The 14,284-nt window shown below is 46.9% G+C and overlaps 1 protein-coding gene across 2 annotated transcripts in view; it reads right to left on the reverse strand.

The window, feature by feature from the left end:
• TOGARAM1 (TOG array regulator of axonemal microtubules 1) overlaps positions 1 to 14,284 on the reverse strand; it is a 489,673-nt gene that overhangs the window by 256,309 nt on the left and 219,080 nt on the right. For both annotated transcript variants that reach the window (XM_069208622.1, XM_069208621.1), the window contains 2 exons: positions 14,072 to 14,250; positions 11,834 to 11,966 (listed from right to left, as the gene is read on the reverse strand). In XM_069208622.1, coding sequence (XP_069064723.1) covers positions 11,834 to 11,966; positions 14,072 to 14,250 — 312 coding nt within the window. The remainder of the gene's footprint in view (positions 1 to 11,833; positions 11,967 to 14,071; positions 14,251 to 14,284) is intronic.

Below are 14,284 nucleotides of genomic sequence, written 5' to 3' on the forward strand. Positions count from 1 at the left end.
TTTCTATCAGACTGGGAACCAGTAAGGTTTTATACTTTTTATAAAAGTCCATAGGAAGACCATCTGTACCAGGGGTCTTCCCAGGGGCCAACTGTGCTATTGCCTCAACCGTCTCATCCGCTGTCACTGGGCCCCCCAAGCCGGCCCTGCCCTCTGGGCTTAATACCGGTAAAGATATCCGAGTTAGGAAATTGTCGAGGGTCCCCCTCTCCATGTCTGTGGGCTTCCTATATTGGTGTGTATAGTAGTCTCTAAATGCGTCGTTAATGGATTCTGGGCTAAGTCTACGTGTTCCCCTCCTGTCTAGTACACTTGCAATAGGGTCACTATCTCTGTTCGGGCGCACCGGCCATGCCAATAGTCTACCAGATCTACCCTCCTCTGACTGTATGGATGCCAAGTATCTTTGCATACTATGGCATCTAAGTCGCTCTTCAGCCTGGGAGTGCTCTCTACGTGCACGATCGTACTCTTCGTCCGCTTGCCCAACAGAGCCCTGTCTTAGCTCCCCCTCATGTATGACCCTCTCCAATGCGCTTAATTCTCTCTCTAGTGTACGTTTTATCCCCACTGACTGTCCAAGACAATGACCCCGCGTCCCCACTTTGAGTGTCTCCCACTCTGTGCCTCTGGCGGAAGTAGATCCCTGGTTAATTTCTATATGTTCTGTTAGGTAGCATCTTAATTCCTCCCTGTATGCCTGATCTTCAAGTGCTGTCGGGAGCATTCTCCATGACGGTATGGGAGGTCTGTCCTGGGATACTCTCAGTGTCAGTAATAGAGGGTTGTGATCTGATAATGTGCGGGCAAGGTATTCAGCATGGGTCACTCTACGTGCCAGTCCCGCAGTGCAAACTATCCTATCAATTCTGGTGTGTACCTGATAAAGACCCGAATAAAACGAATAGTCCCTGGTCTCTGGGTGTTGTAACCGCCAAGCATCTACCAGCCCCCAGGCGTCTAGCCATCCAACTAATTTTTTTGCTGTTTTGGTTGATGTTGCTCCCTGTAGTGGGGGGGTGGATCTATCTAAATCAATGTCGAGCACTGTGTTGAAGTCTCCTCCTATTAGTACTTCCCCCGTGTGTTGGCGAGTAAGGTGCCTAGACAGGTTCGTCATAAATGCTGTTTGGTCCTGGTTGGGAGCATATATACAACTCAGGGTCAACTGGAGCCCCTGTAACCTCCCTTCCAATATGACAAACCTTCCGTCACTGTCTATGTTGGAGGAATCAATCGTGAAGGGGACTCCCGCCCTAATCCAAATCAGGGCTCCCCTTGCATAAGTTGAATATTCTGTGGCAAACACCTGTCCCCTCCATCTCCGCCTTAGTTTCTCTCCCTCTCCGGGTGCGAGATGAGTTTCCTGTAGCATAGCTATCTGCACCCCTCTCCTTTTTAGAAAGGAAAGGATTCTATGTCTCTTAGCAGGAGTACCCAACCCCCTGACATTCCAAGTTATGATTTTGTAGTCCGCCATCCTATTCTCAAGGCCTGTTGTATGAAGGGTCGGCACGCCTAAGGCCCCGATCGATTCCCCCACAGGTATGCACCCTCCTCGCACTCAAACCATTTCGCATGTGTAGCCGATTTAACTAGTAACTGCAAACCCCAACTCCCCATCCCCAGGGCACCTCCGGAACTGTAGGCTGCCCAATAAATTCTGCAACACTGCAAATTATTCAAACACATCAATGCAATACTCACCAGTCAGGAGCGACAGGCAAGAGTCAGATCCGGGGGAGCGGCCAGGTCCGGAGGGGCCATTTCGCTTCTTATCATGTCTCGCCTTTCAGCGCCGGCGCGGTCTATGCAAGTTCGTCAGCAGTCTGCGGGGTTACTTTTGGAGCGTAAGTCGAGTCCCCAGAGCCATCAGGCGAGGACACCACTGTATCGTCTGATTCTTCTCCCTAGATCTCCCGGGGCGACGACTCGCCACCCACCTTTGCCGCCGCCTCCAAGGCCTCTCTCTTGCCAGTTTCCCTCTGTGTCCGCGTTGGTGTTAGTCTCTGGCGGTCTGAGTCTTTTCTCCTTCGGGGCCCGCCGGGACCCGCCCGCCCCGCGATTCTCCGACACTGGTCGCGTCGGCTGTGTCCCAGTTCTTTCCAGCCATTCCCAAGTCTCCTCTGGGGTTTGGAAGAACGTGGTTTTCCCGTCCGCAATCACCCGTAGTCTTGCTGGATAGAGCAGCGAGTACTGTATCCCCTCTTCTCGCAAGGTTCTTTTAACGGCTAAGAAGGAGGCACGCTTGTTTTGGACCTCCAAGGTGAAGTCAGGGAACAATGTTGCTTCGCCATTGGCTACTTTAAACGGGCCCGTTTCCCTGGCTTTCTGCAAGAGGATGTCTCTGTCCCTGTAGTGCAGGAGTCTAGCTATTACTGCTCGTGGTGGCCTGCCAGGAGCTAGTGGTCTAGCTGGTACGCGGTGTGCTCGCTCCAGTGAATAGAAGGGGGTCAGACATCCTGGTGCGACAACTGTGCTTAGCCATTTCTCCAGAAACTCCACCATATTCGGCCACTCAGTCCCTTCAGGAAGGCCCACCACGCGAATGTTGTTCCTCCTATTTCTGCCTTCTGCGTCTTCAGCTCGCTGTTCAAGCTTCGCCACCCTGCCAGCCAAGGAGGACACCGCCGCGGATACCTCTTCTTGTTTTGGGACTACTTCTGCTAGCGTTGCCTCCGTTTCTTTTACTCTGTCAGCTAATTTATGATGATCAGCTCTCAGGAGGCCCACCTCTATCGCCACCTGATTGATGTCACGCTGTAGTGTGGATTTGGTGTCCTCAATGGCACCCAGTATTTTGTCTAGAGTGTCTTGCACTTTGCTTTGCGACTGGCTTTGCGTGGTCAGTTCATTGTCCCCCAGTGGTGGATGCTCTGGAGGGTCCATGTTTTTGCTCTTGTGTCTGCCCTTGGGGGGCATTGGCCAGGCAGGTAGGGGCGACTCAATGAGGCTAGCGCCCAGTGCGCTCAGGCCCGGATCCACCGGTGGCCCCCGCGGGCCGAACAATCGTGAGTGCGCTATGTTCAGTCCCCCAGTCGCGTCACATCTTCTCCTTAGGTAAGTAACCAGTTTTGGGCTAAACCGGGGTTGGTGTGCTTTCGTAGGCTTGTGTTGTTATGCTTATAAGTGATTGCTGCAGCAAGGCCTGATTGGTCCCGTCACCCAAAGAAGGCTCCGCACCATGGAACAAGGGCACCCGGCCCCCAACTCTGGTAGTTGACGGTGGACGGCGCAGGGCGATTCCACGCCGCCTCGCCCCACAAAGGACAAACAGTATTCATCTTGGGCCATCCCGGGCTGGGAAAGTTCCGTCGTCGGCATCCGGGGGCTCCCGGGCAGCAGACATCAGAGCTCCGGTCGTGCGTTCCCCAGGGGGGGGCTCACCTAAAGTGGACTCTTCACCAGGCATCCCCAGAGGGCCCCCCGCCCCCGCGTCTCTCCGCTGTGTGCAGCCCCTCAGCCAGGGGGCATCAGACTCCGCCTCCCGAGCAGGAGGCCGACTCGCCACCGGCAGGCGCCCCCACCTGTCGTTCCGGTCCGCACCACTCCTTCGGGGTGGGCCCGTATCCAGGGCCAGCGCCGGGCGCAGCGCACCGCCCAGACCCGGGGCCGCGGCCGCAACTCGGCAGCGACCCACGCAGGCCCAGGCCCGCACCAGGGCGCACGAGCCCGCCGGAGGCCGCCCCCGGGGCCGCAGCCACCCTCAAGCCGCCCCGGTCACGCCGGCCCCTCACCTGCGGCGCTTCAACACGGGGATCACTCTGGCACCGCGCGCCTCGGCCCCGCCCGCCGGGCCGCGGCCTCTCCGCAGCCTCGATCACTCGGGGGCCCGCTCCAGGGGGGGGGGGGGGCGAGACCGCACCTCCGCGGTCCCCCCGTCCACGGCAGTCGTCCCGCTCCACTCCGGTCACAGGACCGCCCGCATCAGCGCGTCCAGGCACCGATTCAAAGTCGGCCCCTCCGGAGCCGATCAGTTAAGCGTGCGCCATGCTCGGCTCCGTGGCCACGCCCCACAGTAGACACAATTATGCCCAGAGAGTATTTCTGTGTGTCCAGTCTTGTCAGTGACACACAGGCCAGATGAGAAACCCACTGTGACAGTGTCCCTCAATGACAAGAGATCTGCAGTCCTCAGATACAAAAGTAACAAGATCCTGTATTAAAGAGAGAGGCCTTCCGACTTCCAACAGATCCTTGGACATTGATTCTCTGTGGAAATTATAAGGGTTCCCTTTACCAAGCCAGTACAGATGGAAGTAGGAGGAGCCATACTGATGGGTGTTTACTGTTCTCACCAGCTGCCCCAGTAGATAAGTTAGGAAGAGACCTGGTGGCAAAAGTGAACATGACCATTCGTTTTAAGCCAGACAGTATCATGATTTGTTCCATACCTGGAGTTCCATCTTCCAGAGCCATGGTACTAACAGTAGACTCCTCCAGCAGAGACCAGACTAGAGCATGACCTGCTGATACGGAGGCTATTACTGCAGAAGCCTAGATCATATTAGCAGAGACACTGGAACTATTGGGGAGGGGTGTTCAATTGCCCAAAGAATTCCTTTTTAGGCAGCAAGGACAGGACTCTGCACTATCAGAAGTAGAGGTGATACTGCACATAGAGGCTTTGGAACTAAAACCTACCTATGGCATCTTGACAGCCGGAGACCATAATGGTGCTTTGTGGGCATGCGTCATCTTCCTTGAGCCAGGAAAGACGATTAGGGAGATACTGGACGATTAGCTATTTTAGGATAGCCTCCCAAAAAGGATTATACTTTTCCAGAATGGTATACCACTGAGGACTGTGCTAGAAATCAGAACACCCACACCAAGCAGAGCCTTTGACTCAGTAAAAAAAAAAAGCTGATCTGTAACAGGTGCCAGATGCCCTTTGGACTAAGGGTCCTCATGATGTTGACCTCATCCGCACTGCCACGCCATTCCGGATTACATTGCAGAAAGGTGCCATCTTACCCAGAGTAGAACAATACCCCTTGTTCAAACAGGAAGATGAGGGTATCACCCCACTATAAAGACATTACTGGAACAGGGAATAATTTACCCTGGAGTGTCACATTTGTAACACCTCTATTTACCCAGTTAAAAAAAAGCTAGGTGCAATACTGGCCTCCTGGTTCAAGACCGGCGCCCTTTGAACAATATTGGGTTACCAGAACTCCTAATTGTCCCAGACTCCTTCATCACCTTGAAAAACATTCCGCAGGACGCCAAGTATTTTTTAGGCATGGATCTTAAAAATGCCTTCTTCAGCAATACTCTTTATCCAGATAGTCACTATATGACAGCGTTCTCATATCGTGGGGCTCAGTATTCATACTCTTGTTTGCCCCAAGGGTATCGAGTCCCCCCCAGGGTGTTCAACAAAGAAATAAAAAATAATGAGTCAAATTTTCAATGTGATAGCACTCTGTTGCAATATGCCGATGACATATTGGTTTGTAGTCCTATCACTCCTGTGCAGAGAGGATATAAAGTGGAGAAAGGAAAAATTCAGGACTGCAAGGAAGGAGTCCAAAATTTAGGGCAACCGCTGTCAGCATCTGGTAGGTGTGTAACACCTGAAAGGGCTGCCTCCATTTGGCAAATGTCAGTGCCAGAAACGGTCAGAGGAATGCAGAGGTTTTTGGGCCTCTGTAACTATGTGAGACAGTGGGTATTTGATTAAGCACTCTAATAGCCCCATTGTTGGCGGCGATCAAACAGGCAAGAGATAGGGAGGACAAGATAACAGACACCAGAGATGAGGCAAACTTTTCAGAAACTGAAGGATGAGATAATAAATGCTCCAGTTCTGGGAACTCCAGATTACATCAAGGCTTTCTACCTATTCTGCCACTGCAATGGTTAGGTGATGACAGCCGTCCTCACACAGAAGTATCTGCTAGGGCACAAACCAATTGCATACATCAGTGGGCTGCTGGACTCAGTCATGAAAGGACACCATCCCAGTGAATAAGCTCTGGCCACTGCAGCATTTGTAGTTCAAAAGAGCATCTTCATAGTTATGGGGGCACCATTGATGCTCTATGAAGAGCATGCCCCGAGGAGAATGAGCACGACTGTGCAACACGTAGTCTCAACAAATGCAGTCCAGCCACAAACGACCCTATATCAGACAGCGTGGTCTATTTTGTTGACAGTTCCTCCACGAGTGACTAAGAGAAAGGAATTAGACACACGGAGGCAGCGGAGCGGTAGTCAGGGCTCTGCAACAGTTTCTTGAATACACTACAGGTCATAGAACAATTGACATTGCCTGCACATTTACAGGCATAGGCAGCAGAGCTGACAACATTAATAGCAGCCCTCAAGTCAGGAACAGGAGCGATAATTACAATATACTCAGATTCAGCATATGTAACAACCACCGTACATTGTAACGTATTATGAGATGGAGTACGTGAGAGTTCCTTAAATCAGATAGTAGTCCTGTGATGCATAGAAAGCTCTTAGAGGCTCTAATAGAGGCACTTGCACTACCACAGTCAGTGGCAGTTGTGAAATGTGCAGCACACAAATGGACAGGACTTCATGTCCCGGGATATCGCGCTGGCAGATCAGTACCATCCGAACCACAACATAACCCTGTCCTGATGGCTCAGAATGCCTCACCAACAGAGCCCGAAGCAAAGACTACCATAGACAAGGACACACCTCATTACATTGAGTCAGCAAGGTTACAAAGAGAAGCGCGCCAACGTAGAGGTCGACCTCCCAGAGGTGAATGTAGAAGATCAAATGTTCATACGCAATTTTGTATGCTAATGAAAAGAGAAACATTTTGAGGCCCCCTACACAGCTGTCAAATTGGATGGCTGGGAACCCTGGATTCATCACAGCCATGTGTATCTCAATCCAGCTGCTGGCCAAAAAATAATGGACAGTTCAAATGGAACAGGGGGGGGGGGGGGGGGGGCGATTATTGACACCTTAAAAAGGCCCCCCTCCAACTATATTTTTGGACTATTTTTTGAATGGACATAACAAGACATGCATTTTTGTTTTTGTATTTCTCTTTTGCCTCTTAATCCTATCCTTTCTTCTCTTTACTAGTAAAGCACCCCCAAATTCTAATACCTTTTATACAAGGACAGAGCTCTCCAGTAACAATGAGACCCATAACGCCCATGTAAAACTGTCAGACAACATGTAGTAGCAGCACATGTCAGAAATAGGTGCAGAGACCACAAATAAGTCATGCTTTGTGTGCTCCGTAACTCCCCATGCTACTGGTTCAGATAGATTACATTCCACAAAGGAAATACCACCAGACATAGCTCACTGCCTATTACACTGGTACTTATGTAGAATAAAGGCCCAAATGCAGTTGACACATGTCAAAGTAGTACATTTCCTAGTCAACGCCACAAGATACAACACCTTACTGGAAGCATTATACATCCTCACAGATAGACAAAATATCAGAGATGAAATAACACACATGAGAAAGACAGGACATCACACCACTGTAGATTGGATCCAGATGGGCCTGGATTTAGGTTTCCTAACAGTAATACACCCAACCAACCGAATGTAACAGAGTTTTTGCATACCTTTACCCTAAGATTGTGTCCATAAGCCAGTGTTCAGAGTAAGAGGGTCACAGTATTTGCTCATAATCTTTGGCCTCCCAACACTGAATTTTCCTGCAGTAAGGAAATGTACACCCATCTGGGATGAAAATATTCCACACTATACCTGGGTAGGTAGCACTATAAGCCCTCAGAATGTCATGAAATAATCTTCTGTCTCCTTATGCTTCAGGGGAAATGGGACTGTTAACGTAGGTTAGTATATTGGTTGCAAGATCACAGTCTTCCACACCGACATGCAGGGGGGCACCCCTAGCCTTATGGATTTCTTCTAGCAGTGTGAAGAACTACTGTATGTCCAGTCACCACCTAACTGGGGAGAAACTTGTTCCACGGTAATTTTGCATGCTCCAGTTTTAGTAATACCTGGAATAAACATATCAGCACTGCACAAGCATGCCATAAGCTGTCCAACTTACTACATCACAGCCGAAGGAAGAGAACTGCAGAATACTATGGCATAAGCACCTGGGGCGAAATCCCTTAAGAGTTCCGCTTATTTAATGATTAACTTTCATTTTTGAGCATCTTGCCATTTGTCCAAGCTAAGGCAACAGGTCGCTGGATCCAGATCACAAGGGGGGGGGGGGGGGGGAGTCCTCAAGGCCATTAACACCACGAATCGGGGCTTCAATGCCATTTAGGAAGAACTGCATGCCCTGAGGATATCAGTGTTGCAACACCGTTATGTACTGGACCTTATGACGGCCATGCAAGGGGGTGTTTGTAATAAGATAGGTACTGTGTGCTGCATGTTTATTCCAGCAAATGACGCGGAGATTGGATCTCTGTCAGAAGCAATATAGACACTGCATTATTTACAATTTAAAATAATAGATGAAGGAGATGCCCCAGATATTTGATTCAGTAGTTGGTATTCATCACTTCAATCCTGGATGTTGGGACTTTTGGGGGGCTCTGTTACCAATGACTGATCTTACTACTAATATACTGTGTAATGCAGGCAATACTAGCATGTATTAGGAGAATAGATACTAAGGCGGGTGGGATGTTTTCAATTAGGATACCCACACAGAAGTAATGGATTCCCAAGGCAACATGTGTCACCTGGTACTAATGGCAGACCAAGATAAGGTAGTTGAAATATCAACTAAAGGGGAGGAATGCTGTAGGAAATGTAAAAAAAATAAGCGCACTACCATAAATATGAAATGTGAAAACATCCCACAACATCAAGCACAAGTAGAAACTACACCATTGTTAACAATCAAAAAAGTTTTGGCGTAACCCGCACAGACTAGCACAAGGAAGGTGAAAGTTCCATTCAAGACTGTGGTGGAATAAGGAATATTGAAGAGTCATCTGTTAAAGGCCAAATCATATCTAACCAACCTGCAAGTATTTACATCAGCAAAGAGTTTCCAAGACACACTCTCCATGCCTACAAACAGATTACAGTCAGATTAGATACTGGGCACATAAGTGAATTAGCCCAAAGCACACAGGTGCACGGCTTACAACAGGTGCAAGGAAAAAAACAAATTCCGAACACTCAGAAGTCCCGGACACACAAAGCTGTCAGCACACGCTTCAAATAAATTACATTTACAAAAGAGCATGTTCGGAATGTTCGGTCATAAACCTTTGTTGAACATTTAATAAAGAGCGAGTATTGATTTGATCTAGGAATTCAGGGTAATGGGGTCAAATGTTTGAGTGTTTTTGTATTTCAATCTATACACTTCCAAGTTATTTATTATTGTGTAATAAAGTATTCTACTGATGTGTATAAAAAGGCCCGTCTGTGAACAGGCATCTGAGAAAAAACATAGAGGCAGGTCTTGCAGGGCTGAGATAAAGTCTGCTGTTTTTTTCTCCCCGTCGCAACAGTTAGTAAATACTGTCTTTGGACTGCCAAGAAGCATATTCATGGTCATTTTTTAGTCTTGAGAGCGTTTTTGTTTACCACGTAACACAAAAGCAATATACCATTACGTCTGCTAGACCCTTCTGGTTGTGGGGATGTATAGGGTTTATAGGCTCTCCAAGAAACAAGGTTCCCAGAGGAAACAACTGAGCTGCACTGTACAATGTTTTTCATTGAGTACCAAGTAAAGACCAATTCTTCTAGCGAAAAAGGTAGAGTGAAAAATGGGTATCAAGGAAACGTATGCATCTCTGAATTTGTGGGTACTTGTACTCGCGTATGATGTAGGGCATTTTTCAAAATTACATCTTTCTCATACACTGGCGTACACTTGAAAGGCACAAATGCAGCAAAATCCAACCAATATTGTACTATTCTATGCTCCCACAAGTCTTCCAATAAAAATGGCACCTCACTTGTGTGGGTAGGCCTAATGTCTGTTACAGGAAATTGGCCAAAATGCAACATGAATGCATCAAATTTTTCCAACCAAAACTGACCCTTTTTTTCCAATGTGGGTTGCTTTAGGTTTTGGACCCTAACTCAGCTGGCACATAAGGAAACCTAACCAACCTGTACATTTCTGAAACTAGACTCCCAGGGGTAGCCACGGCAGGTTAATGTTTGTGGCTCTCACTACATTAGATTACAATAAATCCCTTGCAAACCTCACATTTCTGTGATGGAAAGTTCTGGAATTTGCAGGGAACCACAAACGTACTTCCACCTGGCATTCCCCCCCACCCCGTGTCTCCCTATAAAAATGGTACCTCACCTGAGTAGATGGACCTAGTGCCCACAACTGGAAACTGCCCCATAATGCAACATGGACGCAGCACATTTTTTTAACAGAAATATGAACCTCATTATCTAATGTGGCTAGCTATAGAAATTGGACCCTGGCTCAGCCGGTATCTAGGGAAACCTAGCAAACCTGTAAATTTTTTAAAACCAGACACCTAGCAGAATCCAGGATTGTGTGACTTGCGTGATCCTATTAAGTTTTTTTTTACCCACAATACCCTAAGTAGAGCAGAGTTTTTAATCAGCACAAGTCGGGCAATGCTGAGCTGTAGCACCTTTGCAAATTCCTTAAGTTTCCATCACAGAAATGTAGGGAAAATGGACAACTATAGGCAAAGTTGGAGATTTTCCAGGCATTGTGGGTAAGAAAATGGTATAAGGTGCATGTGAAGCACATCACCTTTGACTTCCCCAGATGTCTAGTTTCCAGAAGTGTCTGGTAAGTTTTTTTGGAGATAATTACTCCCATCTATCTGCCCGGGGAGGGGGTGTTTTCCCCAATTATTTGGGGTGGGGGCACAGCCATGCCCAGGGTGGCCCCCCCATCCCAGTGGTGTGTAGTGGGCTTTCAGCACCCCCCCATCTGTCCCCAGAGGAGGCCGACAGACTGTCAATTTTTTTGGGAGGGGTAGGGGCACTGCCATGCCCATTCTGGGCAGACCCCCCCTGCCCCCCAAACACTAAGAAAAAAAGTAGCCCCTGGTGGGCTTCCTGAGGCCACCCCCAGGGGATATTGTGTTAATAACCCACATCTTGCATGGGGGGGGGTAGGATGGGGACATTGGGAATGTAGCTGAAAGACTGAACATTCTTTTGGAGGGGTGGAGCATTATGGTGTCCAGTGAACACATTGGCTCATTTCACTTTACTGCCTATCAGCTCATTTGACTTTCGTTTTCTGTGAAACCATGTGCGCTGATCAGCATTTGAAAGAAAACAAAGAAACAGCCTTGGGAGATGGGGAAGTTATTCCTCAGCCAGCTCCCGGGCTATTAGCTAACACCAAAGGGGTTTCCAGTGCCATGCGTGGGAACAGCTGGGAGCCGCTCGAAGCACATGAGCACTGCGCCGTTGGCCGTCTCCCAGACTCCTGATGCACAGAACCAATTAATGGCACCTCAGGTTGTCGACACCTTTTTTGTTGTAGCCATTTCCACGTCATATTTTTCTTTTAGCTCAATTACAATTTTTGGGGTGCATGTTGAGCTATCTAAATATGAAATCAAACATGGTAAACTAATTATACCATAGCTGTCCTGAAACAGCTACTTGCACCAGGAGATCCGGAGAAAAGTTATCACGAACTACAAGGGATCCATCAAAACAATAATTTGTGAAACTGACACTTATTTTCATTTTGACACAGCAACTAACATGTTTCTTTCAGTGTGAGCTATTAATAAGGCATTCTGACTCAAACTGTCATAGTGTTTTGCCAACAAGACATTTTTTGACACGTTTAATAGAAAGAGCTCTTCACAAATTATAGAAAACATTTGAGAAAATATAGGGGGGCAGACATTACCTTCTGTGGCTATTTGTTCCTTTTCATTATTCTTAGAACGGTCATGGTTGTCGGCTTCTGCAGGATCAATATGGCCCTGCTCTTTATTTTGTCTCATCTTATCCCGAGCTGATCTGGAAATGGTGACCTTGACCTGAACAAAAATGAATGTGTCATGTCATGTTATTTTTTTATTTTGAAATCCAAGACAGTAATTTGATTGCAGAACTCGCTGCATATTTTTTAAAACGTGAAACCCAGATAAAGTTATAAAACTCTTCAGAGGACCACAATTACAGTTCACAAAAAATATCTGTGGCAGACACTGCTATTTGTTAAAATGGACAAGTGACAACCATACAGAACACATTTATTTTGAGAAAAGACAAGAAAAAAAATTATGGCTATATCATATTTTCTAAGAATCATAGATTTGAAAAATACCTGGAATACTTCCATTATGAGAAACAGATAAACAACTTTTCTGGAGAACCTTGTTTTCTTGAGGTGGTCTTAACATTCTCAAGGGAATGTGCTCTGCATTTTTGTTTACTCCATAGGTATTGCTGGGAGGCACTCAAAATATATCAGCAAATTAGTGGTAGTGTACTATAACTGTCCACCCCCAAATAGCGATGAAGTTTCTGATATTTTGAGAGTTGATTTAGTATGCAGAGGCAGAAGTTTATATATATATTTTTTTTCACCTCTAGCACTATTACCCCTTATTAAGATCTGTTCTGCTCTTCATAATTGGGATCTTACACTTCCATTGTAGTGCCCTCCTCATTGTACATAGTATCCATTTTCATCAAAACGCACCTGTAAGGTGATGGAGTTCCTCGCATTAAGGTTACGGCCACTACAACATAAATCTTCTTAAACGGGGACACTGTGGTGTGTGCCTCGTGAACTGTGCTGAGTTCTGCACTGTATTTCCAGCCCAGAGATCTACCCTGCAAATGCACCTACCTAAATGTAGTACAGTTGACTGAACTACGCAAGGCCTTCTACCTAGTAAATAACTCAACTCACTGTTCATCCAATTAGATATGTGTTATCTCCTCCTCTCCTCTGGAAATGCAGTCAAAGATGACATACCTTGTCATGGCGTGTCAGATTCCTACTAACTAATGCACCTCAATTCTCCTAAGTACTAGACCATTAATCTTACTATCTTGAAGCCATTTTGAGTTTGTCAAGGAAATCTGTATAACCATGCAAAAAGAGACTTGACAACAGGGACAGAATCTAGGGCTGCCGTTCCCCTCAAGACTGGAACTAAGTGTTAAGACCAAGACAACATGAAAATGCTGCTATGTACTGACTCAAACATGAGTAGCTGGACTACACCTGGAGCAGATTAGGTACCTCAGACCCTCAGGACAAACCAGTGAAATAAAACCTGCATCAAAGACTTGAGGAGAGAAACTGCAGAGAAGGCATGAGGGTATGCAGACCAGCTGATATTAAATAAACACCAAGGCCAAAATCATATATCTGCATCAATTGAAGGTCAAAAACATTTCTGAGACACTAACAACTGCACCTACTAGTGAACTAGCATTAACTCTTGACCTGCCACTTGTAGACCTGCCACACAGTCCAGTAGTGAGCACTGATGCAGAGGGAATGTGATCTTGAGGACACTACAACACTTTCTGACTTTATTACCGACCCATATTTCCACATTTTCTCAGAGAGCATAAGTGTTCTCTCCCCTTTTATTTTCGGAATTTTGCAAGACCCTCATTGTGTGGGTCAAGTCACTCAACTCTGAGCAACTCTGTAAAAGTTCTAATTCTCTTGTCACAGTACAGTGTCTCTGCCTCTCAGTCCTATGGATGCCTCCTCTCAGGCCCTCATCCAGGTGTTTTTGATTAAATGACTGCCCCTGTAAGGCTGAAATCATAACAGACAGGTTGGTTCAGGGATACAGGCTTTCAATTTCTTTAACACCCTTTCAACCAAATCACATGGTGACTTTTTTTTCCCTAGTATCTCTTAATGCCCTTAAGTTAATTGTGGTCAGTTCTGAGTTTATGCCCAGTTTGGAGTTGATGCTGGGCATGTAAACTGTGTCTGGTAAACCTCCCAGCCCCTCTTCCAACATTTTCCACTGTACCATGGAGGATCTAGTATACTGGACACCCAGTTGACTAAGAGAGGCTGTTGAGTTTCTTAAGCAAACTATTTTAGACATTTGAATGGTTGTGGATTTCCACTTCACGTATGAGTTGCAGGTGTAAATATGCTTACATCTTTTTCGCTCTCAAGTCCACTGTGGTGAGCTGGGCCACTCTGCTGAACTGCTCTTCCATAAATTCCTGAAAGCGGTTCAATGTTATGCTTAACTGATGACAGATCTCCACTTTCCACAAAGGAAGTCACAACTTGGTTGTGTGGCAATGAAGGAGAGGGTGGGCTTCCAAAAACCCCTGCAAGAGATTTGTCACAGAATGAACAACACAT

This window comes from Pleurodeles waltl, chromosome 9 (genome assembly GCF_031143425.1).
Source record: "Pleurodeles waltl isolate 20211129_DDA chromosome 9, aPleWal1.hap1.20221129, whole genome shotgun sequence".
Taxonomy (NCBI): domain Eukaryota; kingdom Metazoa; phylum Chordata; class Amphibia; order Caudata; family Salamandridae; genus Pleurodeles; species Pleurodeles waltl.